The 26,855-nt window shown below is 44.3% G+C and overlaps 7 protein-coding genes across 7 annotated transcripts; 3 read left to right on the plus strand and 4 right to left on the minus strand.

The window, feature by feature from the left end:
• Window positions 1-260: 260 nt before the first annotated feature.
• V865_008273 (uncharacterized protein) lies at window positions 261-3,595 on the plus strand (the record flags this gene model as incomplete). The annotated part of the gene is made up of 9 exons (XM_066232009.1): window positions 261-452; window positions 519-599; window positions 659-1,051; window positions 1,109-1,167; window positions 1,299-2,130; window positions 2,183-2,581; window positions 2,646-3,035; window positions 3,101-3,468; window positions 3,556-3,595. The coding sequence occupies 9 exons, from the start codon at window positions 261-263 to the stop codon at window positions 3,593-3,595; spliced, it is 2,754 nt and encodes a 917-aa protein (XP_066088106.1).
• A 104-nt stretch (window positions 3,596-3,699) lies between these two features.
• Window positions 3,700-5,970, minus strand: V865_008274 (uncharacterized protein; the record flags this gene model as incomplete). The annotated part of the gene is made up of 1 exon (XM_066232010.1): window positions 3,700-5,970. One exon carries the CDS (start codon window positions 5,968-5,970, stop codon window positions 3,700-3,702), a length of 2,271 nt encoding a protein of 756 aa, XP_066088107.1.
• A 655-nt stretch (window positions 5,971-6,625) lies between these two features.
• On the minus strand, window positions 6,626-8,262 carry V865_008275 (uncharacterized protein; the record flags this gene model as incomplete). The annotated part of the gene is made up of 11 exons (XM_066232011.1): window positions 6,626-6,637; window positions 6,701-6,728; window positions 6,803-6,968; window positions 7,030-7,098; window positions 7,155-7,254; window positions 7,308-7,388; window positions 7,446-7,531; window positions 7,596-7,863; window positions 7,927-7,979; window positions 8,035-8,076; window positions 8,136-8,262. The coding sequence occupies 11 exons, from the start codon at window positions 8,260-8,262 to the stop codon at window positions 6,626-6,628; spliced, it is 1,032 nt and encodes a 343-aa protein (XP_066088108.1).
• Window positions 8,263-9,738: 1,476 nt separating this feature from the next.
• On the plus strand, window positions 9,739-10,995 carry V865_008276 (uncharacterized protein; the record flags this gene model as incomplete). The annotated part of the gene is made up of 5 exons (XM_066232012.1): window positions 9,739-9,872; window positions 9,951-10,176; window positions 10,290-10,369; window positions 10,441-10,576; window positions 10,699-10,995. The coding sequence occupies 5 exons, from the start codon at window positions 9,739-9,741 to the stop codon at window positions 10,993-10,995; spliced, it is 873 nt and encodes a 290-aa protein (XP_066088109.1).
• Window positions 10,996-11,474: 479 nt separating this feature from the next.
• V865_008277 (uncharacterized protein) lies at window positions 11,475-18,725 on the minus strand (the record flags this gene model as incomplete). Its single annotated transcript, XM_066232013.1, has 17 exons — window positions 11,475-11,776; window positions 11,882-12,000; window positions 12,061-12,339; window positions 12,413-12,659; window positions 12,733-12,859; window positions 12,918-13,057; window positions 13,119-13,315; window positions 13,378-13,463; window positions 13,527-13,642; window positions 13,700-13,823; window positions 13,886-14,077; window positions 14,156-15,873; window positions 15,924-16,052; window positions 16,120-16,264; window positions 16,321-16,398; window positions 16,466-16,776; window positions 16,847-18,725. The coding sequence occupies 17 exons, from the start codon at window positions 18,723-18,725 to the stop codon at window positions 11,475-11,477; spliced, it is 6,189 nt and encodes a 2,062-aa protein (XP_066088110.1).
• A 549-nt stretch (window positions 18,726-19,274) lies between these two features.
• On the plus strand, window positions 19,275-22,668 carry V865_008278 (AdoMet-dependent rRNA methyltransferase SPB1; the record flags this gene model as incomplete). The annotated part of the gene is made up of 8 exons (XM_066232014.1): window positions 19,275-19,366; window positions 19,447-19,917; window positions 20,040-20,438; window positions 20,502-20,712; window positions 20,776-21,759; window positions 21,823-21,928; window positions 22,026-22,543; window positions 22,624-22,668. The coding sequence occupies 8 exons, from the start codon at window positions 19,275-19,277 to the stop codon at window positions 22,666-22,668; spliced, it is 2,826 nt and encodes a 941-aa protein (XP_066088111.1).
• Window positions 22,669-22,983: 315 nt separating this feature from the next.
• Window positions 22,984-26,306, minus strand: V865_008279 (uncharacterized protein; the record flags this gene model as incomplete). The annotated part of the gene is made up of 13 exons (XM_066232015.1): window positions 22,984-23,690; window positions 23,753-23,780; window positions 23,849-23,952; window positions 24,028-24,190; window positions 24,248-24,267; window positions 24,331-24,498; window positions 24,576-24,667; window positions 24,745-25,008; window positions 25,079-25,213; window positions 25,283-25,430; window positions 25,491-25,774; window positions 25,832-25,914; window positions 25,974-26,306. 13 exons carry the CDS (start codon window positions 26,304-26,306, stop codon window positions 22,984-22,986), a joined length of 2,529 nt encoding a protein of 842 aa, XP_066088112.1.
• Window positions 26,307-26,855: the final 549 nt, after the last annotated feature.

The raw sequence follows: 26,855 nt of genomic DNA on the forward strand, positions 1-26,855 counted from the left end.
GAAGAAGCTGAATGAAGTATGCAAGGATGATCAACATGGGCATATTGTGGTTGCTGTTGCTGTTGGCTTATACGTCAACATTGCATCCCTGAATTCGGCGATCACCGACATCCACCTCATTCAACGGAGTACATCTCGATCTCCGTCGTAAAAGTTGAAAGTCGACAGTCCCCAGGTCCACCCAAGAGGAATTCAACTTTTATCAGCTTTGATTCCCTTTTGCATCCCAATATCACATTCATCGGAATCGTCGATACGCCATGGCACCATCTCAGCTATCGCAGCTGAAATCAGCTCTCAATTCTGCAGGGCTGAACAAGAAAAACTTTTCAAAGAAGGATAAGAAAGCTTACAAGAAAGGAGGGGCGAGGGAAACTGATAGAGCAAAGAAGTTGGATAAGCTAGAAGAGATCAGGAAGAGCTTGAACAAGTTTGATGAACGTGAGACCAAAGTAAGTCAAAGTCAGCTAGCCTGAGACCTCTTTGCACTATATGAGAGTAGCTGATGTACATCATAGGTTAAACATGATGTCGGAGGTAGGAATCTGAAAGGTGTTACTGGACGACCCAGTGCAAGTAAACAAGCGGGCCTCGAGCAGGTAAGTCAGCTTGCAATGCTTGGATCCGAGCTTCAGCTGACTTATCTACATCATTTCAGCGCAAGAAAAGCTTGTTACCGGAACATCAACTCCGTGATCATACAGGTACTTTCCGAGATCGACGATTTGGTGAGAATGATCCCACACTATCACTCGAAGATCGTATGTTAGAAAGATACACCAGAGAAAGACAGAGGGGTCAAGGAAAGAAAGGTCTTTTCAATCTTGAAGATGAAGAAGACGGTCTGGATGGATTCGATGAAGGATTTGCTCTGGGTGGTCTCACACACGGTGGAAGGAGTGTAATGGATCTACCAGGAGATGACTTCGAAGCTCAAGGTTTCGGTGAGAGAGATGAGGAGGATGAAGATAAAGGTAGAGTCGATAGGAGAACAGTGAATAAAGTTCATTTTGGTGGATTCGATGGTGAAGAAGAAGAAGAGGAAGAAGTCGTGAGTCAACTAATTCCGATGATAGGGATGGACAGAGTTGACACACCTGTTCATTAGCCTGAAAAGAAGAAGAGTAAAGCTGAAGTTATGTCGGAGATTATCGCGAAGAGTAAGGAGTATAAAAGCTAAGAGTCCGTCCCCACTTCTTAAGGACGTAGCTGAGACGATCGTAGTACGAGCGTCAACAACAAAAAGAAGCGGATGACGAACTCCGAGATGAGCTTGATGAAGACCTCGATGATCTCAGAGCGCTATTACAGGAAAGCGCACCTGCTCGACCAGCTGCATCTAACTTCGCGAGTACATCTCGTCAACCTACTGCTGCCCCTGCTGTAGCTGCAGTACCGGAAGAGGAAGTAGATTACGATCAGGTCGTACGAAGTCTAGCTTTCGATGCTCGGGCAAAGCCAAAGGACAGGACCAGAACGGAAGAAGAATTGGCTCTGGAGGAGAAAGAGAATTTGGAGAAAGCAGAAGCTCAACGATTGAGGAGGATGAGAGGAGAGAGCGTTAGTGATGATGAAGATGGGGACGGATCAAGGAAGAAAAGGAAGACAAGTGATAGAAAACCTGATGCGGATGATTTGGGAGATGATTATATCGAAGATGACACTCTCCTCGGTCCAGGTATAACAAGAGAGGAAATTGAAAATATGGGTCTCCCCTCGGACGAGGAAGAAGGCGATGACGAAGACGAGGAGGATGGTGATGGCGATGAAGATGAAGAAGAAGAAGAAAGCGAAGACGAGGAAGAAGGCGATGAGGAGGATGAAGAACTGGACGACGATGATAGTGAAGTGTATTCAGATATGGAAGATCTCGACGATGAGGATGTTCCCGAACTCATCGAAGCTGATGAAGAGGACTCTGAAGCTGTCGTAAAGAAGAGCAAAGGCAAGAAAGCCGCTAAACCCGAGAAGACGAAAGAGATTCCCTTTACTTTCCCTTGTCCTTCCAGCATAGAAGAGTTCGAAGACATCTTAGAGGGACTAGAAGACTCTGCTTTACCAACGGTAGTTCAGCGTATACGTGCTTTGCATCATCCTAGTCTGGCTGTAGGGAACAAGGAGAAGCTACAAGTACGTACCCTGTTCAAATTTCATGTGAAAGTAGCTGACCGCTGGGTTTTAGGAGTTCCTTGGTGTCTTGATTGACTACGTCTTGATTCTGTCATCTCGACCTACCCCACCTTTCATACTCATCTCTCAGCTCACGCCTCATATAATCGCTCTCGTCAAGCTTAACGCGCTAACCGCCGCTGGTCACTTCATCGATAAGATCAAGTTGATGCAGAAGAATCTGACTAGGGGACTAGCAAAAGGAGCTTCTCAAAGGGGATCCAAGACTTTCCCAGGATGTCCTGAATTGGTCCTACTTCGCTTGATCGGATCGATATGGTCAACCAGTGATTTCTCTCATCCTGTCGTCGCGCCCGCTGTTCTACTCATTGGCCAATACCTGGCGCAAGGTAGAATTCGATCTACATCAGATATTGCATCTGGGTTATTCTTATGTTCTATCTTGGCTCAGGTGAGAACGTTCAATGTAATTAGTACCCAGGTCATTAAGCTGATATTCTTATATTATTAAACAGTATGAAGCGTTGTCAAATCGAGTTCTGCCAGAAGCGGTGAACTTTGTTGCTTCCTCTATACTGGCGCTTCTTCCGAGAAGAAAAGGTTTCGAAGTGAACAAGACATATCCCGATTCCAAAGCAAACGACGTGGACTTATACGTCGATCCTTCTGCCGCCGCTGCTCCACAACAACCCGTCAATCTATCTCAAGCCATCAATTCGGCTCAATCAGAATTGAGCCACGAGCAAGTCGAGCAGACAAAGGTGAACCTGCTTGTCGTCGCGTTCAAGCTATCTCAGACGTTCGCAGCGATGTACGCCTCATCGGAAGCTTTCATCGAGCTGATCCAGCCTCTGGCAAAAGTGCTGGAAGGATGTAGAGTAGCGAAATTATCTCAGGAAGTGAAGGTGAGACACGAAACCAATCGTGAACCTTGAACGGATAGTCCGAAAGCTTACTTTCGTCATCATAGACACTTCACGCTGCGGCATACACCTCTCTCTCGCGATCACTCACCCATGCTAAAGCATCCCGCCGACCACTCACTCTCCAGGCTCATAAGCCCATACCCATCGCCTCTCACGCACCTAAATTCGAAGAGAACTTTGCTCCTGGTAAACACTACGATCCCGATGTGGAGCGTAATGCCTCTGCCAAACTTAAATCGCTATACAAGAAAGAACGAAAGGGAGCGATCAGGGAACTCAGGAAGGATAATAGGTTCTTGGCTGGTGAGAAAGCTAGAGAACAGGCTGAGAAAGATAGAGATTATAATTCTAGGATGAAGAAGGTCGAAGGGTCTTTAAACGTTGAGCGGGCAGAGGAGAAGGCTATGCAAAGGTGAGTGTGTACTTTCGATATTGCTTATCGTTCGTTGTCGTATAGTGGAATGAATTGTAAGCTGATGATTGCCTTTTCGGGTGATAGAGAGAAACAAAAGGAGAAGAGACGTGCAGGTAGAGGATAGTTTGTTGGTATGATATGGTTTGGTATCAATTGATAGCATTTTTATCATCTTTATTACATATGTATTTAGATATGCAACTCATGTTTTTTTTTTTTTCTTTTGGTTTATTCCCATTCGTACAAACTACCTGACCCGAAAACACCTCTTGCCCCGGCCGTTTTGACCCTAGCTCTGTCAATCACTTTCCTATTCCCATTCCCACTTGTATTTAATCCTACATTCAATAACATATTATCATCTTTATCATCTTGACCTTGAATGAAATTACAAGTACATCCACATTTATCACAATTCCCTTCTAACATTTTTCTCGCTCGGGCCTCTTTCAATTCATCTTTCAATTCGCGGATCTGAGCTTCCAATTCGTATATCTGAATTTCAAATGCTTTTTTCACATTCATCATCTTCTTCTTATCCACCACTTCTTCATCAGCAGGAATGGGTTTCTTCTTCGTCATTGATGATGTGGGCGTACAAGGTACCGAGGGGGTAGATGGACTTTCATCAGGTTGGTTTCTCTTTGTATGTGAGGGTTGGGGGTGGACGAGGTAATCTACAGGTAAACCTCTCGAGAAAGTCATACTGATTGGACGTAATTCCAATTTAGGTTGGAGAGTTGTTGATGATGATACTCCCAATTGTTTTTTCTCTTCATCTTCACCTTGACCACCAGGTGGTAGTAGACCTTGACTCTTCTTCTGGGATGCAGAAGGCCATACCGCACTTTCACCATGTACAGTTCCTGTCGAAGTCGAAGTCGAATTGTCGTTAGTTGTAGAAGAAGACCAGATTGACATTGCTCTACCACTAACACCATCTCTACCTTTCAACGAAGGAGTCATTGTTGGCCCATTCCCATTGGTACTATTGGTTGTATGAGGTAAAGCCGGTACGGGTATATTGCTATGGGCTGACTTATCTTTCTCTGACTTGTTGAATAATCTCATTAATCCTGATTTTTTCGATTTCACTTTATTCGGTGGTGAGGATGTGGATGTACATGAGGTGGTCGGACGTAAGACATTGACGTTTGGGTCGTCAGGTATAGGAGGGATTGAAAATGTGGTCAAAGGCCTTTTTTGCTGATCGACAGAGATAGAAGTCGTTGATCTACTGTGCGTACTAGATTGAGTATGGATTGTCTCGTGCGAGCGCGTTTGACTTTGATTTTGTGACTGGCTCTGACTCTTTTGTCTTTCTCTCTCTTGAGCCGCTTCAAGAGTGATCAGCCCGAACCCTGGTGATCCGCTATTCATCAGTGGTCGATCATTCGCTGTGAATCCAGTAGGACCAGGAGTAGGAGTGAGAGTAAGGTTATCGATAAGTGGTGATTGGGGTTTCTTATATGTCGAAGTGACAGTTGATTTGGGTATCACAGCAGGTAGCAGTCCTATCGAACTAGCATCCGAATACTCATATCCACCTTGATGGAAGGTATCGATCCTTTTGTCTTTCTGGTCATTGGTATTGGGCGAAGGTGAATTACCAATTTGGATGACATTGGTAGATTTCAACTTTGGTGTGATTGGAGTATAATCAGATAAGAAAGATGAAGCCGATGAAGTTGAAGAAGTTTGATCACTGGCTAAACTCAATCCCGAAACAGAAGGTACCAAATATTTTGCATGATTATTGTCCTTATCCTTGTTGGAAGTCACACCTACTATTTGAGCTAGACCTCTTCTTGTCGACGAAACATTGAGAGAAGAACTGTCCGAGTTGGACATCATGGTCGAAGTGGTAGATATCGTACTTTGTTCTCTTTCTCTTCCAGTCGATCTGATATTTTTCTCATAACCACTGGGAGTCGTGCTTGGTTTGCTTCTGTTGAATCCACTGAACATATCTGCTGAACCCACTACTGTCACTCCCCCCGCTTGACTATGATTAGAGATTGTGTTTTGGGTGACCATCGACCATTGTGCCTCATTGTCCTCTTCTTCCCACGGTACTTGTGTATATTTCCTCACTCTCGGTCCACCAACCATCGACATCCTCCTCGGATCTTCCTCTTCTTCTTCCTCCTCTTCTTCATGATGGTATGGCTCGTCTTCTGCTGAATATCTGTGGGCCATTTCTGATTCCGATAAAACCTGTAACTTTCTCGATGTCTTGATCATCTGAGTACGCGCGTGGATTTGAGGTGAGTTGGAATGCCCTACTCTAGAGTACAAAGAAGGTGAAGATGCCGTTGGTGAGACCTCGACAATTCCCATTCCCCTAGGAGCGATCAGAGGCGAAGGTGAATCGATAAATGTGGTGGTAGTTTGTGAGAATGGAATTGAACTTATTGCGTTAGCTCGTTTCTGTATTAAGTGATGTATGGTTGGTGTAGGAGAATGATGATGGTTGGTATGATAGTAAGATGTTGACATCGGTGAAAATGAATGTAACCTGCGCAGCAGACGATATGATGAATGTATATGATTTTAGGAGAGGTTGACCCAAGGAGTAGAAATGGAAAGAAGGGAAACCCAAAAGCAAAGATGCCAAGGAGATCACTTGCAGTCAGTAATCATCTATAAACCAAAACCGAAAAGGTCATGTGCATGATATTTAGCGTAGGTTTCAACTTATGTTTATTCATTTGAATGAGGGAAGAACGTAAACATCAGCCTCCTAGTTTGGTTGTTTCACTGATCCCGAGTGGATCTTCATTCAAAAGATTAGTAAATGACTGAATCAGTAACGGTTTCTGGCCGGTATCGAAATATTTGAATCAAGCCACATTCCATGGTGTTATAGAGATAATGTACCTGAAGAAGCCAATGTTGGTAGTTAATACGTATAAACATGCAATTGACATGACATTCAGTAACAGGTTTTAAGGAATTGAGTGATTCCTAAGCGACAGATTTTGGGGTTGGCGGAAACATAAATCAAGGTATCACACAACTCCATTTCCTGATGAGCCAATGCCGCCGATGTATGCATGACAGAAGACGGAAAAGGGTACGCGTACGGAATGTCCTCCGATTCGAAAACAATCTACACTATAGAGAGACTAATCATCTATTCTATACAAATGATCTAGTTGGCGGGCTACAGATAAACCTGAAGTCAGCGTCTGGCCTGTACGAGGCAGATGTGCGCGGCATAACTCACTTTCCGAGAGATCCAGAGAGCCATAGGACTGCGTACATCATATATCGATCATGGTCAGCGGCAACTCAAGCTTGGGATGAGAACCTCAGTTGATAAACTGACGTGAAGAGCTTGGTCTTACCACCGGCTACAAGAGCGTTGGCAGCAACGATAAGAGATTCTCCAACACTGTGAGTACCCTTGGGCACAACACCGATCTTCTCAAGAGCCCAAACGGCATTCTGGGTAACGAAGATACCCATCTTACTCGTTCTCCAACATGTGAACACTACGAGATTACGCATATCAGCACCGATTCATGATATAACTGAGTACAGAATTTAGCTCACTATCCCAAACAGTTTGAGCTTTCCAGATATCACCTTCGAGAGGGTAGTACCAGGGTACAACATCTCCTCCTATTGCGATCATCAGTCAACTTGTGCATCATAATGAAATGCTGAATTCGACTCACTATCAGCGAGATCTTCCTCATGCTCAATCTCGAAACCGACGCTCTTCAAAGCGTTTCTAGCAGCAGTCAAGTTTCTCATCTCTGGGATACCATCGCCGACCTGTACACTATCGTGAGCTCGACGTTCTGGTTGAAAATCACCGAATGGCTCACTTCAATACCGTGAGCAATCTCCTTGTGCTTAGGGTTGGTAGGGTCCCATTCGTCGGTCATACACCATTCGTAGACACCGAACTGGCAGATCCTCTTTCAGCATCCTTGTAGAGGCTGTTGACACAGTAAAGTACTCACAACACCTCCAGGCTTGAGTACCTTGAAGATTTCTCCATAGATACCCTCGAAGTTAGGAGCATGGCAAGTAGCCTCAATAGCGTAAACTATTCTCCCTCTCATCAGCATTTTGCTTATTTGTGATCACAAAGTGACGAAAGGTTGACTCACCAGCATCGAAAGAGTTTTCACCGAATTGTTCACTGAGTTTCATGAAATCACCTTTAACGAAAGAGACTTTATCGCTCAAACCTGCTTTTCTAGTTTTGTTGGTAGCTCTACCGATTTGGAAATCGTTGTTGTTGAGACCGACAATGGTAGCATCTGAGAATCTTGAGATTTCCCTAGCTGGTCCACCGACACCACATCCTACGTCGAGTACTCTCATACCGGGTTTGAGGTGCATCATAGATGCGAGGTAGTGTTCGTGTCGGGCAAGCTAAACAAAAGACTCAGTAAGGATGATTCGATGATAGAAATTCATGTGCAGAACTTGACTTACAGCCTGGAGGAAACCTTCTCCCTTGTAAAATCGACAGAAGTGGAAGGATTCAGCTGCAAAATGATCAGCTCATGGAGCGCGATATAGTCTTCGGAAGAGCTGACTTACCCCAACCATACTCGTAAAGCTCAGTAGCACCGTCATAGTAACCTATTAAATCACGAGTTCAGCGTTTATACTATTGTGGGTCAGAACGATGCACAACTCACCATTGACGACTTCGGTATATTGGTCTAACCTGTTGGCTCTGTGAGACTCATTGTCATTGGCAGATTTCTGTTCCCAGAACTTGTTGTAGTTGGAGACACGGTCAGCGGAACGAGCGTCGGCGGGCATCTAGTGAAGTAGTTGTCAGCCATGAACGAAATCCATTGGCCAAAGTCAATGACACTTACTTTGAGCTATACTGTTGAAGTAGGTGGATGGGTGGAGTGGTAAAGAGTGAAGGGAATGAAAGAATGTGATGGTTGTCTGATATGACTTGGTTGTGATTAGATGAAGATGTATATATAAATTATCGAACGATCCTTCTCTTCCATAGAGCAACGCGCTCGAGCCTTTCATTTCCTGAATAAATAAGAAGATTGAACCATCGTACCATGAAAAAGTGAATATTGCCTATTTCAGTCGCACATCGCCGCCGGTTATATTTATGTTTCCTGACTTTCGCATGCCACACGACATACACGTGGCCTCAAGCTTTGCCCTGCTTGCCGGATCCAAGCTCATCGTTTGGTCCACATATATAAATATACCCCTGGCGAACAGAGCCTCTCTCACGGATATATCCCAGGATGGGGATGACTTGACGGTTTTATACCAGCTATCAATCTATCTACGTGTGGGTCCGAGTTGAGTTTGAAAACGACGGTTCGAAAACGTTGTATAAACCGGAACATCAGTTCATGAAGGCACGTGAAGATCGGCCCTTGGACAAGACAAGTCTTGATTTCCATACTTGGAATGCAGAATGTGTTCTGATCAAACCATTCTGAATTGAGCAGGCCGGAAAACTGCACACGCCACAGCACGGCCCAAAGTTCCATGTTTGAAACCCCGTCCGAAAGGTGAAGTAGCTGATCTCTTCGGAGGCGAACACCTTTTTGTGGATAGTATATGATGTGTATGAATAGATCACTCGATAAGTTGATTTCTTGGAGCAGAATTATCTATTCTTTTGTCACATCAATGATCTTATGCAGCTGCTGCAAGCATCGAGGAATTTCGACCACGCTTTTTCAGACTATTCAGTGAAACCAGTCGTTTGTGCCATGTTTTGACGTTCATTCAATGCTCTTGAAATCGACACCCTTCGCATATCTCGCCTACTACTTCTCTGTGCACTCTCCTTCCCCTTGTCCTACGGGATGCCAACGCCTGTCACCTGCTGGCAAAGCCAAGCATCAAATCTACGGATGTGTGCAATAAATAGAACACCCCCCGGCCGTTAGTCAGGTAAACCTCGGTTAAATCGCCAATCTCACATTTTTTCAGATGATGATTTCATCTCATCGCACTTCATTCATTCGGGGAGGAGACATCCATCATATAGCTTATAACTCATCGTGTGATCACCCATTTTGCGACATCTCATCTCATCACTGGACAATTGTGTATAGTATTGTGTATATCATACTCGTATCCTTGTGTATATCAAGATCAGAGCAGGACCTCACTTGAATAATCATCGAGACATCCTGTGAGAACGGATCAACTTTCGTTCAGCTATCACGTTCACCTTTCTGAACGATCCGGCCTCGAATCCTCATCGAGCTATCCAATCGCAACCCAGAGGCTCTAGATAGTAGCATGATGAAAGAACGACCAGGAGCTGAGAATGCTCTAGCGACTATCGGAGCAGTGATGTGGATGGTCCAGATCATACCTCAAATCATCAAATCGCATCGTACAAAATCTACTACGGGTCTGTCAGCAGGATTGATGTTGTGAGTTATCGATTATCTTCCTCAACCAAGACTACTACGTACGGATGCCTCGGCTGATCTTTTCCATGACCCAATTAGCATATGGGCCTTAGCTTCAATCTTCTTAGGATCATACCTCGTTGCTCAACGATTATCTATTCCACTCCAAATCCAACCACAAGCTTTCGGAGTGCTGGCGGCCATATCGACAGGTCAGATATTATACTACTCCCACGGATGGTCAAAGCGAAATACCATTTTCTTCTTTGTAGGGTTCTGTTTAGTGTTTGCTGGGTTCGAAACTGGTAGTGTATTTGCGATCTGGGTGAGTCGACAAGTCTCCTTTAGAACATATTCACCCATCGACAAAAAACATAGTTGTATCCTCACAATACGAATAATCCTTGCATCGCTAATTTGAGATTGAGCTTGTATTAGGCCGGTCAAGATAACGGTGTGAATTGGCCTATCAAGATGTACGGTGTCATATCGGCCGTCCTCCTAGCGATCGCCTTGGCGTGAGTCCCACTAGTATCCCGTGACACTGACAATCGATCAATACTAACATGGTCTTCTATCACATGCATAGACCCCAATACTACGAAATATGGAAATTCAAAGAAGTATTAGGTATATCAATGATGTTCATGATTGTCGATACGCTCGGTGGGGTATTCTCTTTGGCGAGTCTGTTCTGTAGATCCGAATTAGATATTTTGGGATTAGTAAGTTTTTCATTCTTCCTTTGCCTTCCCAAATAAGTCTACCTCTACGCCAATCTCACAACGTCAACCTCTCTCTCGTCGATGACAAGACAGGAATCAACTGATGGTCAATCGAATCTCAGATATCATACGCTCTAGTGGTAGTTTTGGACTCCATCGTCATCCTCCTCGCTATCATCTTAAATCCTCTAGCAAGACGACGAAGGAGAAAACAAGGTAAACCTGAAAACATTCACGATGCCCTGGCAGCCGATGCTAGTACAGCGGAAGAAGGGAATGCAAAGAACCCGCCGAGTGCAGCTGGGGATGGGATGGGTGAAGGGTTGGGAAAGAGTGTATCTCAAGAGCGAAGAGAGAAAGAGCAGCAGCGACAGCAAAATATTCAGGAAGATTCAGGTGAGAAGAGGATATCAAGTTGAAACCGACATGATTGATATTAGCTGGACTGGAACAGAACGGAGAATTCGTATATAGACATTCATAGAATTAAAGCATCACATCAACAAGCATTTAACAACAATCATCTAAACTGTCATCTCATACCTTATCTACTTTCATTGTAGCATTTCAGTGCAGATCTTATACTCATGAACTAGCATTGATCAATTATGATAGGATGTATTTTGCTTTATCATTGACCATCATCATGCATATTCAATGCTCTTCCTTCGATACGTAACTTGAAATTCATAATGATCGTCAGAAGAAAAACGAAGAGGTCAATGATATACCCCAATAAAAACCATTCTGCCATATGACCAAATAAAACGAAAAAAAAAAAAACTAATTGTCCATTAGAATACCTTCCTACCAAATCCTTTCTCTTTCTATACGTGCATTCGATAGTCAATAATTACGAAGCGTAGAACTCTGTACCGTACCAGGATATCAGCGCCAGTCATTTAGGTTTGACCACACCCATAGCACACAACCACTCACTTTTATTAATCTGATGAATTAACATATTCAACGCAAACGCCGCCTGACCTTCAAACATATCCAACCTCTCTTTGTTCTCATATTGAGCTCCTAGCAGATCCTCCATTCGGATCTCATCTTCACCCATCACTCCTCCTCCACCCGATACGGACGAAGGACAAGATAATTCAAGTCTGAATACACCCACTTCGTTCGAGGCTATCACGATGTATAATTTATCGAATTGACGAGGTGAGAATTGATTGACGGATAATAAGATACCTAAAATATCACATCACGATATCAAATATCAGTATAAACCAGGCTGATATAGGTATAGATGTATATACGAAGGGTGTGCGGGTAGGAGGCAGTAGTGCGACTCACGCTTTTCATATAAATCCGCTGCTGTATATTTATAACTCCCAAACTTAGCTTGTTTACCTTGTCGCTGTTGACTCTTCTGATGTCTATATTGTTTACTCATGAACATCGGCTTCTTTTTACTATTCATTATTTTAATCATCAGCAAAATCAACGCCAATCTCTGGAAGACTATGACTAACCCTTTAGCTTGTAACTCCGCCATCGCACCATCAATATAATCGTGATACGTCTTGATCTGAGCTTCGTAATCCATTTTTTTCTTCGTCATATCTTCAAAAGCTTTGATCATCCCATTCAGATTATCTTTTCTCATCTTTCTCAAATGATGTTTCTGTCTTATATCCGATGTGATCGATACCAACAATCCTTGTAAATTATCTTCTCGCGATAATTTACCGGATCGTTCGAGTTTCATACAGAATTCAATAGCTCGGGATTTCACTTCGTGGAATGGTAGGCTATGTAAAAAGACAAGATACATCAGCATATTTCTGTCATCTTCCCTATACCTTGTTGGAAAATGTTACTCACGATCGAATACTCTCAATCTGATACATCTGCTCAACAGGCGTGGGCGGTAAACCATGTTTGGCCAATCTAGCATTCTCCAACGCTATATCACGGTGCACTTCCTCGATCCACATTTGTTCGTGTATCTCTTCTGGTCGAGACACCAACACGTCATATAGGGTTTTACCGGTCTGAACTCGTAGGACAGCCAGGACATGTCGTTTCGCTTGGACCCAGTCTGCTTTTTCAATTGCATTGGGGTCACCAGCTATGTAATGAACATACGCAGAACATCAGCCGATATGATATAATTTGATTATACAGCTGAAAGCAAAACTGACCTTGAGGTCCAGCAAGCCTATTGGTCAATCGTAGATTGACTGTATTCTTACTTTTATCATAGTCTATTGGCGGGCCTTCAAGTTCTCGTAGGATACCTTGAATAGGATCGTTTTTATTGCCAGCGGTCTGTTCGGTCTTTCGCATCAGCAAACAGCAAGTCAAAATCAATAGCCGGATTACTTACGATAACAGGAACATTCTGGATGAGCATACTCAGCATACCATAAATATCCAGCCTCGTGATCTTGATAGGTTTAGCTTCGATAGTCGATTCGAACAATTCATGAGCATGGAACTGCCCTTCAGCATGTTCAACGTCGGCCACTATGATTCAGGTCAAATAAGCTTCTCGCCTGGATATACCAGAATCGTTTGAGCGGCTTACCATCCAAGATCCATTCCCTAAACGGCATGGCCGAAGCACTGATAAACGCTTCTAAAGGTGTCCTGACCAATCTCTGATCAGGGGTATCAGTGTACTGTTGACCAGCCACATGGGATACGAGATTAGCGATTTCAGCTAAGTTTCTTCGTTCCTGAGGTCCCACTCCGTCAGGTGCTAAGCCGTATTGTTCAGGTGCACTGTGGAAGGTGGATCCATAGATCAGTCCATTGTTGTTTCCGATAAAACAAGTATAGCTTACATAATGGCAGGTAAGATGAATGGTAATACCACTGTCCTGGCGACGACAGGTACCAGCTCTTCATCGGTGGCTTCTGGGAATTTGGTCTAGACATAAGATTGGTCAGTTTACATGATGAGGAACTATCTTGTGTGTTCGGATCCACTCACCTGGAGCGCCAATAACGCCTCTCTAGCTAGCAACCTAATCGTGTAAGGTAATCTCGCATGAGAGTCGATCAAACCGGTGACCAAGAATTCGGTCAAAGCTCTCAGCTCTTGAAGATCTTTATATGGGCGTTGTCAGCTGAAAGATCAAGAGCATTTAGGATGCTGAAACTCACTCCTGATGAAGATGGCTCGGGCAGTGGCGTTTTCCTGTAGGATCTGATCCGCATTTCTGTCTCTTGGCAATTGAGAAGGTACACCTGTCTGAGTCTCCTCGGCGTTGATTATGCTTTGATATATCTATATCACAGTTGTCATCAGTATACAAGTCTTCAAATGAAAGATTAGAGTCGAATGCGTACTTTAACAGGGTCCGTACACAAATCTAAATCAGGTGCTCCAACGATCCTCATAATATGATCATACAATACATCTTGAATGTAAGGTGTAAGGGAAGGTTTGGTGTATTGAGCAGCGACCGGAATGATAGCAAATCGTGAATGAGCAAGGTCATGAAGTGTAGGTGCGAGGAGTATTTCTTCGTGCACGGCCAACTATCAAAGGGTACAATATAAGGACAGTCAGCGATCTGTCATTCCGATAAAAAGCAGAAAGAGAAGCGCAACACTCACCTGAAGTAATTTATGGAATAAATACTCTTCTCTCCTCTCATGACCAAACCCAAACAGAATCATCGTAACACCTTCCAATAATCTTCTATCCTTTTCCGCTTTCTCATCTTCTTCCATATTCACAGTCACACTCAACGATCTAAGTAATCTAGATATATATTCAGGTTTAGTCTGTAACATGAAGAAAAGCTGTTCGAACAATTCCAATTTCCTCTGATTGGTTCTATCCAAATGTACACCACCTGAGAATGGATCGTTATTCGGTGCGACATAATTGGTCTGTTCGTTCGAACGGTGTTTCGCCCTTGCCAACTCCTGGAAAGACATTTTGTTATTGATGATCAAAGCGATCTTCGTATCTAATTCTTTCACTTCAGTTTCCAATCCTTGATTCTCTCTTATCAGATCTACCACCTGTCCTCTTAATGCTTCGATTCGAACTTGATCCGCGAAATCCGATTCAGTATCGTCTAACAGGTGCATGTAATTCTGGATCGTTGGCACATCGACATCATATCCTGTGACGAGCTTCTCATACATTTGTCGTTGAACTCTACCCCTCCAAAGTGATTGGATCTTGATGACTTTATCGACGTTTCGATGGATATAGCTTGAGTGGATGTATAATCTTCGTCTTGCCAAGAATCCTCGAATCAGAGACTGGAGGAATACTAATGCACCGATGGTCTTGCCGTCGTGAAGGTAATCTCTCCATTCTCGATACTCCTCTCTGACCAGATATCCCCTAGCAACAGCTTGAAACCCAATAACATCAGGTTGGACGAACTCCAATTTCTTCTTCTGCTCCGTCGTTTGCTTCTTGGCTAATCTAGTTCTCAAGAACGCTTGTAGACCTCCGACTGAGCCGGCCACTTCGACTTTAGCCAAAGCTTTCTGCATATTCTTGTGTGCTTGTTTGGCCAATCGTCCTCTTGCGATCGCTTGTAATGACGAAATAGCAGGAGTGACTTGCTGTAAAGTTGAGGTGAAAGAGCGTTTCTTCTGACGAGCAAGAACACCTCGACATACAGCTTGGATAGCTACCACATAATCAGTCGCATCGTCCATCTTTTGTTCTTGAGCTCGAATACGTCTTCGTACCAAAGCACCTCGCAGTTGACTTTGGAGTGAGGTGAAGGTAGCGACTTGACCCTGGATGACACGTTGCTGCCTGGCAGCTGCTTGACGTTGAATTCGACCTCGTAAAGCTGCCTGAAGAGTAGAAACGGATTGTATGACTTCGGGATGAGCGAGTATCTGTCGGTGAGATTGCCTGTTTCTTCGGGCAAGTTTTCCTCGGCACTGGGCTTGAAGACCAACGATGCCTCTTATAGATTTGTCGAGTCTATTCTGCTCCAGGGATCGCCTAATTCGAGTGATCATACCTCTAGCCTGAGCTTGGACACCAACTATAGATTGGTCAGAAGCATGGATGGCATCGAGTTTAGTGACCCATCTTTGTCTTGAAGTATGGCCTCGAGCAACAGCTTGTATGGCTTTAGCAAACCCATGTAATTGTTTTCGCTCTTCCCGTTCTGCTTTCATACCTTTACGAACGAGAGACGCTCTTGCTCTAGCTTGGATTCGTACAATGATAGGTTCGGCAAGTTCGAGTTGAGCGTGGGTTCTAGACACACGCATTCGAGCAAGTCTACCTCGAAGATGTCGCTGAAGGTCGATAATGGATGATTCACATTCAAGAAGTTCACGGTCTCGTCCTATGACACCAGATCAGCTTCATTCGTTTGAGTGGTGAAGGTCCACTTACTCTCATCTTCAGTCTCTTCTGGTTCTTCGGGTTCCCAGCTCGCTTCTTTCGCTAACGAATTGCCGGCATCACCGAAGTTGGGCATAGCCACACCCTGAAGACCTTTCTGCGTAGCAGCCAGCTGATCGCCTGGATAATTCGGTCAGTCAGTCAAGTTTAGCTTATGAGTTTTCAAACCAAGAGCTGTTCAACTCACTAGTAAACTCGAATTGTCCGACCAAATTACCAATCCTTTCAGCCCGACCAAGTCGAGCGAGCAAGTGACTTAGAATATGAATACAGAAGATGACCTTGGGGATATTCTTCTTGTTGTACAAATCAGTCAACTCGAAGATGAAGGTCTATGTGACGTTCATTTTCAGCTTTTATTGACCTCTGCGAGTCGAAATCAACTGACCTCTGGCATCCCTACGTTCCGTACAAAATTGAGGAAGTAATTGATGTTATCTGATTGCTTATATCGATGTTTTGATTCCTTAAGTATGGGTCGCCATCGATCAGCACGATTACCGTATATAGCTGATTATCAGATGAAAACTCACAGTCCAGATTTTCCTCACTACCGCCTCGCCTTCATACACCCTTGCTAACTTCGCCAGGACTACACCGTCCCTCAAACCCTCTTCCATCTCGGTAACACCGAAAGGCAGTTCCTCTTCCAAGCATCCTTCGATCCACTGTTGAGCTTCACCGACGTGACAAAGGTATTCATAAGCGGCTATAGCATGTCTATGCTTATCCATCCAGTTGGTTTGGGCCAGTCTTCTGGAAGGTAGAGGGGCTGGTGCGACTGATGCGGATGATGCTGAAGGTGGGAGTCGAGACCTAGTCAATCGAAGTCTATTTGACATACCTGTGTATTTACAACCGAGTGAGCCTTCACTTTTCAAACCATAACCACAAGCGGGCAAATGATTACTTACCAGTCACACCATCCTCCTCGTCATTGTTCGCTCCTCTAGCTGGAAGACTTCCTACAGCACTCATCAAGCCCTTCATTTCTGCTCCAGTCAATTCTACCCGAGGTGATGTGGGTCCAATTGGATTAGCAATTGTCGATTTGGGAGTGTAGGGCATGTAAGCTGATCTTCGTTTGGTCGTGGGCGTTGATGGGATAGAGGGTTGAGCGGGCGGATGATTCTGCGAAGTGGAAGGAACAAGGATTTCCAGTGATTTCTTGTTTCGTACACTTGCAGTAGGAGTAGAAGGTGTTTTCAAGTTCGTCTTATTCTCTTGAACAGACGCAGCTGGTGGCGTATTTTCAACTTCCTCTTCTGCTGCTTTAGGTATCTCTGAATTTCTGCCGAGAGTCGAGGGTACCCTTCTACCCTCAGAAGGCCCTTTACTGTTACCTTTGGCTGTATCTTCATCCCAGCCTTCTCCACCAGAAGCGATCCGAGGCAGATGTCTACCCAATCTCCTTCGGTCGGTCTTACTTATAGATCCATATTTATCTTTACCGGGAGCTGAGGCTGGATTCAGTCCATCTTCCTTGGAGGGACCAGATGTCGATGAGGAAAGACCGGACGGGACATATCTGGGGGATGATGTAGCCGTAGGAGCAGTGACGATAGATCGGTATGCTGATCTTGAGAGTGTAGATGCGCCTGTAAGATCAGCCGTCAACGGCGCAGTAGCGAAAGACATCGTCTTCGATGGAGCAGCAGGTGTAGGTTCGTCAACCTTCGAAGGTGGAGTAAATAAGTTTGCGAATGGCGACGCTCTAGACGTGGCAGTACCTCCGAACTCCGATGGTACTGTAGATTGTTCGACGGCCTTGGTATCTCCAGAAGACGAAGCAGCAGCTGCTCCGGCTTTGGCTCTCTCCCTAGCTTCCCTTCTCCGCAGAGCATTGGCTTTGGCAATTGCCAGCCTCTCTTCCACTGATTGACCTCTCACCGAAGGTGCTGTACTTTCTCCTGTGGGGTTAGGCGAGAGCATAGATGTGTAAGATGAGACTGATGGGGACGTAGGTCGGTCGATTGAAGCGGAAGTCATTGAAGGTGCAGGAGCAGAACCAGCAGAACCATTTGAAGTTGTCGAGGGGATTCTGGCAGAGTCGAAACTGCTTGCTCCGTAGACTGTAGCTCTCTTCGCTGCCCTTTGAGCCATGTATGCACTCCTGTATTTACCTACACCGCTATCCGTGGCTGAGGTATCGTTCGTAGCTGTAGTGACTACCGAGGAACCTGTCTGATCCGGTACAATGGGTGCACTAGAGGCTTGAGAAGAAGTACGAGTCGCCGAAGGTGTCGTCTCTGTTGAAGGGATGGTTGGAGAAGATGGCAAAGGAGGGGAGAAGGCGGAGTTTTTGACGGATCGAGGAGTTGGAGGTCTGATAGGTTCATCGCTGTTATTATTCATTTGGTTTATCTTAGCTTGCCACTGGTTTCTGACCAGATCAACGGATTTGCTACTTTTCGCATGACCCGGTTTCCCACCCATCCCAAATCCCAATCCTACACCTCTTCCCGATCCTGATCTAGCTCTACCCACTTCCTCTGCTGTCGAAGGAGGAGAACCATTATCTATCACCATCCTTGCTACTGCCTTTCTGATAGGTGTAGAAGGTGGTGAAGGTCTACCATCATTCTCTACCATAGAAGCTAATGAGGTATAAGCAGTTGAAGAAGAGAGTGAGTTGGGAGTTTGTCTCTGAGCATTATTGCCATGTCTGTCTCCTGTCGGTGTACGATTGTTCAGTATCCTAGTCTGATAAGAGAATATACTGGGTGATCTTCCCAATCCTGATGTTGAGCGAGGTGGCGATACCTCGGTGTGTTGATCCGTGTCTCCCGACATTGTCGCTGTGATTGTTTCGTTGGTCGGCCAGTCGTTGTTGTTGATTTCGCTGAGGTGGTTGTCGATTGTTGATTATGTTGATGTCGAGGTTGTTGATCTGGTGTTGTCGGACATTGCAGTGGGCCTGCAAGTATTTGTTTGGAGTTGAATGTGACTAGATCGACATCAGGATGGTCTTGTTGTTGTTGGTGATGATGATGAAATGAACGTTGATGACGGGTGGTCAGTGCGTTGAACACACACACACACACACACATATGGGAGAGTACCCTCGTTTCAGCTTTTGCTTTGCTTAGCTGGTTGTTGCATGTTTTTGATTTTACTTTGACGCGTAATATCTGTTTTACGTAATTGCACTAGCGTGCTTTTCAAGGTACCATGAAATGGAGTACTGTCACATCTCCGTGGGTATGCCTCTGAATTTTAAAACGAGGATTTTTGTTTTTGCTGTTGCCACCATACATATACAACTTTGGATTTTACCATCTACATACTCATCTGTCATAGGCATTGCCCTTCAGATTTACCCCATATTCAACACCTGTCAAGATGGGTAAACACGACAAGAAAACAGGTAAAGGTCGTTTGGATAAGTTCTATCGATTAGCGAAAGAACAAGGTTATAGAGCTCGTTCCGCTTTGTGAGTTTGATCATCAACATCCCAATCAAAACTTGATGATAGATATGCAATGCTAACTTGCTGGTCTTTCATGTTAATAGCAAGCTTGTCCACTTGAATCGAAAATATGATCTCTTATCGAAATCCAAATGTGTTATCGATCTGTGTGCCGCTCCAGGAGGTTGGCTGCAAGTAGCAGAGAAATACATGCCTAAAGGATCATTGATCATTGGTGTAGATCTAAACCCAATCAAACCTCTACCTCACGTTACGACTTTCGTATCGGACATCACTACACCTCATTGTCGACAGATGTTGAAACAGCATATGCACGATTGGAAAGCCGATTTGGTAATGCATGATGGTGCGCCCAACGTCGGTTCGGCATGGGTTCAAGATGCTTTCACTCAAAACGAATTGGTTTTACAATCTTTGAAATTGGCTACGGAATTTCTGGTTAAAGGTGGTAATTTCGTTACGAAAGTGTTCAGATCTCAAGATTATAATTCTTTGATGTGGGTGTTTGGTCAGTTGTTCAAGAGTGTAGAAGCTACGAAACCCCCTTCGTCGAGGTGAGTAGAAAAACTTTCCTTTTGCCCATCCCCAGCTTTATCATAATCCTTCCTTCACTCCTCGTTCCTATACTCGTTGAGACCATGAACCTTTCAGCTGACCAGATATATTATCAAAACAGAAACGTATCCGCAGAAATCTTCGTTGTCTGCCGAGACTTCATCGCTCCCAAACACATTGATCCCAAATTCCTTGACCCCAAGCATGTTTTCAAAGATCTCGCCCCATTGCCCACATCCATCACTGAACTTCCTAACATCACCGAAGAAGCTTCCGTCGCTGCTACTCAAGCATCCACCTCTACTGCTGCAGCAGCTGCTGCCCGACTCGCCGCCAACTCACATGCTCATTCCAATGTCTTTGCTCCGGAGAAAAAGAGGAGACATAGAGAAGGTTACGCGGAAGGTGATTATACGTTGTATCACACTGCAACAGCAACGGATTTCATCAAGGGTTTGGATCCCGTACTGCTATTGGGTGGTATGAATAAGATTACTTTCGAGACGGATGAAGAGAAACAGTGAGTCAAAACAAAACCTATACCGCATCATAGTGCGTTCTGACCTGTATCGTGGTTTCGTAGATGGCTCAAATCTCGTCATACGACTCCCGATGTGGTTGCCAACTGTAACGATCTGAAAGTATTGGGTAAAGGTGATTTCAAGGCTTTGATGAAATGGAGATTAGCTATCAGACTTGAAATCGGTTTAGATGTAAAGGCAGAGACTACTGCAGATGCAACGGAAGAAATCACTGTTGAATCTATAGATGAGGAAGAGCAGATTACGGAAGATGTAAGCCTTGGTCTATGTTCACGTATCCTACACATGTTGAAGCTGATGATGTCGTTTTCATAGTTGAAAAAACTACAAGAAGCCAAATCAGCCAGGACCAAACGAGAGCGTAAACGAGCCAACGAGAAGAAAGCCAAAGAATTACTCAAACTTCAACTCAATATGACTGCTCCAGAAGATCTAGATACGAACGATCTGGCTCTGAAAGGTGAAGAAGAGATATTCGATTTGGAGGAAGGTGAAGCTGAAGCAGCAAGACAAGGGAAATCCTCGAAGAAATTTTTGAGAGATATAGTAAATGATGAAGATGGTATGGATTACGAATCATCATCTTCCTCCGATGAAGGGGATGAGGAAGATGATGAGATTTTGGATTCGGATGAAGAGAGGGAAAGGAAGACTGCGATGTTGGAAGGTGAATTAGATGGACTGTATGAGACTTACAAAGAGAGAATGCAAGAGAGAGACGCTAAATGGAAAGTGAAGAATGAAAGGAATAGAGATAAGAATTTCGATGCCTGGCATGGTATCAAGGAGAATAAATCGGATGATGAAGATGCAGAAGAACAAGAAGATGAGGAAGAAGGTGGTTGGGATTTGGTACAAGGTAGAAAAGCGGATGATGAAGATTCCGACTCTGACTCGGATTCTGATGAAGATGAAGGAGAAGATATAGACGAAGAAGAGGTCGAGAAGCCCAAGAAAGTCAAGAGCAGAAATGTCAAGTTCGAGCAAGCTCAACCTCAATCCAGGAACAACACTTCCTTGGTCACTTCGTTACAAGAACCTGAGAAAAGGGCTCAGATGAGTAGACAAGCTCAGCTGTGGTTCGACCAATCTGTCTTCAAAGGCGTCGGTGATCTAGCTGCTCTCGATGGTGATGATGAGGATGAGGATGAGGATGAGGATGAGGATGAGGATGAGGAGGATGAGACTGAAGTCGAGGAGGAGGATGAGGATGAAGAAAGTGAACAGGATGAGGGCGAAGATGTCGAGATGGAGTCTGACGAGGAAGATGAAGGTAGCTCGACTCTACAGGATGATCAGGTAGGTTGTCAAGCTTTCCGTTTTGAAGATCGATTTGAGGCTGATATAATGTGTCTTTCTCAGGATGATGGAGACTTTGAGATTGTTCCTGTAGAAGAGGAGGATGACGGTACAGGCTGGGACGTAGAGGATGAAGATCAAGACGAGGTCAAGAGGAAGATCATTAAAGGTGAGTGATTTGGCAAAACTCAAAACAATTAATCCTACAATCATAAGTGTGTCAATTTCAGCTAATTGATTATCAAATGTCGTAATCGTATCATTAGACAAAGGTCTCCTTACTGCCGAAGCGGTTACTTTAGCCACATCATTAGTCAACCGACAAATCACAGCTTCTCAATTGATCGACCAAGGGTTCAACAAACTCTCATCATTCAATAAAGATGGTTTACCATCATGGTTTTTGGATGATGAATCGAAATATTATAAACCTAATATACCAATTACGAAAGAAGCTGTCGAAGCTCTAAAAGCTAGACAGAGAGCATTGGATGCTAGACCAATCAAGAAAGTGGCAGAAGCTAAACAGCGAAAGAAATTCAAGGCCGTACAACGTATGGAGAAAGCTAAAAAGAAGGCAGATGACGTTATGGGCTCGGAAGAGATGGGTGACGGAGAGAAAGCAAGACAGGTCAGAAGGATGTTAGCTAAAGCTGCGAGAGGTAAACAGAAAGCTGCGGAAAAGAAAATTGTTGTTGCCAAGGGTGTGAACAGAGGTGTTAAAGGACGACCGAAGGGGGTTAAAGGGAAATATAAGATTGTTGATTCAAGGATGAGGAAAGAGGTGAGTCAAATGACGTATTATAACACGTAGTCTGATCTGGGGTTGAGACTGATATGATTCTACTCCTTCGTGTTATATAGGTCAGAGCATTGAAACGAATCAAGAAAGCCAACAAGAAGCGATAGATGTGCCTCTACTGAATTTGGGAACTTACTGGCTCCTTCACTTCTTTTTCTCAGGCAATGACTCGTCACTGGTACATAGATGTATGCATGTATTATATGGTGTATCCGATTACAATCCGATTGCAACTACCCCTAACTTCTACAGCTTGAACGTATATACTGTACATGAATTAACTATACTAACCTCATCAATCCCACTTCCCGATTCCGATATGATTCAATAGATATCAAGCAAAAGATGACTCTCCATTGTTCTGCTATTGATACTCTAGCACTACGTACAAGGCGAACGCAGAGGCATCACCTCGATACCACCTACCCCTTCCAAGGTCTAATCCTCAATTTCCCTATTCTTTCCCCCTTCTCACCCAACTCATAAGTCCACCAACCCCATTGACCTTTCACTGCCAACGATCCTTCACTAATCTCCAAAACCTCGATATCATTCCTAGCAGGTCCATTACCTTTGACCCATTCTTCGTTGTCCTCTGAAGGTTCACCTATAATTCTAGATTTATTCGTTGCCGCTGAACTTCCAGTATCTTTCGAAAGTGAGGGAGAAGTATCCGCTTGGGAGAGATAATGGACATATGGGATGTATATCTTTGTATATCCTTTAAAAATCCCTTCTGGGGTTCCTTTTATATCTCCAACCTCATCTCCATCGATTTGGTTCAGATCACGGTCAGAATTCCATACCTTGTGATCATCCAATCCTTGTATCAAGACTTGTAAGTTGAATTCCCCATCTTTCATACTAAAGCTGAATTCATCGATCTTTGAGACGCTCTCAATAGGATAAGGTCTACACCAACTTGATATACCTCTACTTCCCAGTGTGATCAACGATTGAAGATCAGGAGGATTGAGTATCAACAAATCATCATCTTTCTCTTGACCTTCAGTGGGAATTTCATCGTATGATATCAAAGATAGATCTTCACCGTTCCATCCGTCGCCGTATTTGTGGGTTGAGAGGGGTTCATATACCCATAAAGTATAAGAGAGGGCATTATGTCCATCTGGAAGAGAAGGAGTCAGCAACAGATCTATAAACCAGAGATGCAGGAGATCGCCCACTCACCACAAGCATTCATCACTTGATCCATTGCCTGAGTATCCACATCATCAGCATTACACTTCCAAAACAACAGTCCTAGCATGACCCAGCCTAACTCACCTTAGCTGGCTCCTTATAGTCCTTTCTATCAGCTTTACCTTTGGCCAATCCTAGTAGCTTCGTGGACTTCATGTCCCATGGCGTACCAATCTCTCCTATCAGAGCTGAAAGTGCACGTTCAAAAAATTGTTAGTGATGAGAGACAACGATTGATGATGTATTATCCTCTGTAAACCCACTTGGATAACTTCCACCTTCACCATGGCCAGCCATACCCTCACTCTTATGAGCGTCAGATTTCAGTTCTCCCAGTTGTCCCCTTAAAGTGGATTTAATCGATTTCTCGCCGAGTTTGATCGCCGACAGTATATTGGTCAGACCTCTTTGCAAACCTACCGCATCCTACGTAGAAAGTTATGTCAGCTCATCATGAACATTACATGTAGGAAGCTAACTGACAGCATTATACACATGCCTCCCTATAACACATACACGTCAGCTTGCTTCTGTTTTTTTAGGTCAACGAATGCGAAATAGCTCACGTTTGTTCAATAAGGTCAAACCATCGTAGAAATGGGAACTCAAGGCTATTCTACCTCCTTTGACATCCTCAGACAGATCGGGCGGTTCCTCAAATACAGGTGGGTTGATGAATGATATAGCATTCGGATGAGATTGTCGTATACGTTTGATGAACTTTGTGTAGTGGACTGATACATTGTTGCGTCAATCAGATCACTGCATCATTGAAGTAGGGGAATAAGTAGAAGAGGTTAAATGCACTTACCCCTCCAAAATTCCTCTATGAAATCGATCTCGGTCTTTCCAGGAGGTTTGAAGTACTGATCCCGCAATATGGACCCACTCTTAGGATCCCATCTATGTACCCGGCGCAGCATCCGATTAACACCGGCGCCAGTAAATCGACAGAACATAAGGGGAAAAGATTCACTTACACGCCATGTCCAGCCCAAACACAACCACCTTGTCCATTTTCATCCCAGAAATCCCACTCATCATCCCATTTATAACCCCATTTCGATTCTGCATCTCTAGCCTCTTGGCGTGTGAGCCATACCCCTTTCCCCTCCGGAGGGGTGATCGATATCGTTCCTTTGGATTTCTGTCCAGTTGAAGTGAAGTCGGCCATTTCAACGTCGGAGACTTGTTGACCATTAGCTAGTATGAAGCCTTGCAAGGGAGTTGGACTAGGCCCTTTCCTAAAAGGGTTCCTCTTTGTCAGCGTCCGATAACGAACGAATTTGGGTCGACTGGGCATGGGATACTCACTTGAAGCTCTGAGCAGGCGGACATTGATTCAAATCTGGAATACCAATAAATCCTTCCGAAGGCTCGTTCATGCTATCCCACCCTATCAAGCACTCGTCTAGTATATCTCCAGCATCCCTCAATCGATCTGCAAGACTATATCCAGTAAGTCAATTCTTGGTCAGTTCCAGCCGACCGAGATCGCGAGACTGCGATGTATCTCACTGTCCATAAGCTGCCATGAAGTGATTCTGTATCCAGTGTGAGGCTGGTATACCATCAATCTTACATTTCGGAGCAAACTTATCACTCGCCCAAAACATGGTGAAAAGATGTCTTGCCGCTAGACGATGAAGGTTCGTATTCCAAATCACTGCAATTCCTCATCAGCTGGCTGAACATACACTGTTTTCCAAGGAAATTAGAGACATACTATCAGGCCAATTATCTAATTTTCCATCTTTGACGCTTTGTATACCTTCTTCACCTCCATACCCTTGTGTCGACCAGCATTGATGTACGACCGCCGAGCCAGTCTGATGTATCCTTTTGGGATTTATACCTAATGCTTCCAAAACCCAATAGGGAGCACCTGAACCAGAAGTAAATCTCGAGAATACATCTTGATGAGGGGAGATAAAAACTCTCATCCCGTGTTCACGACATTTCCGTAAGATTGATATGGTATAGTCAATATACGCTTCGTCATATTTACCTCTATGTTCACACATGACGGATTAGCTTGGATAGGTAATTGGACGAGAGGGAACGTACGGCCCAGCGTGCTCTAATGCTTCCCAGACTACCAGAAATCGAATTGTAGTGAATCCCCACGCTTTCAGTCTTCTCAGATGTACCTATGTAGATTGAGTCAGCTGGTAGTGGAGAGTCAAAGCCAAAGCAAATGCCAGCTCACATCTGCCTCCTCTAAGGGGAAAGGTCTTCCAACGAACCATCCATCTCTTCCACCTTGTTCAGCTTCAGTGTAGAACCCAACTTCCTCTTCACCCAAATGACTCTGTTGTCCAGCTAAGAGCTGTCTTTTCTGATCTCTATCTGATCTGCTAACCCCTGTGAGATCCTGATATTGGGACAAAGAGTTGGGTATTGTAGGGAACTTGGATGTGGAGCTGAGGTTTACACCTCGAAGCAGTAAGCCCACGGGAGGTCCACCAGGTACAGAAGATGGTTGGAGAAAGTATGAATGTGAGGTGTCGAGCTGCGACCGAGCTGGAGCTGAAGATACCATTATCCGATGATGTCTATATCTCTGCTATGTGACTATGATACAAAAAGAAGAAATGACTGTCCTTGCTTCCCATCTATATATCTATGGCTTCTATATGTTACTGTGCTCGATCTGATGGTGGGAGAAGTGGAAGATGTAAATTAATCAAGCAACAAAATAATAACATTCCCATCATCGTGGACCGACGATCGACTGCGGAGTCTCCACATTTCCGTGCTTCCCACCCATACTTCCATGATCGAAATGACGTTATAGGATCATGGTTATTCTTTGGTACGGTACTCAGAGCACGCTGGGCTTCGGTTTCAAAATCGGTTCTGGCACTCGAGGTGAATGACAGCTTAGCTCTTCACATTGTGAAAAGAGGCTATACTGCTGGGATATCAGTAGGATCGCTGATACATCTCATGCATTCTCCTCCATAGTCGAGTACATCAGACTGAATGGTGCTGAGCATATACTGTATATAGCTCTCTGTCGGCGTTTCACCCGTTGTGGCACTTTGTTCTGATCTTTGATCGGTCCTCACCGCTCTCCGTCTCTCGTCCG

This window comes from Kwoniella europaea, chromosome 3, assembly GCF_036810445.1.
Source record: "Kwoniella europaea PYCC6329 chromosome 3, complete sequence".
Taxonomy (NCBI): Eukaryota; Fungi; Basidiomycota; class Tremellomycetes; order Tremellales; family Cryptococcaceae; genus Kwoniella; species Kwoniella europaea.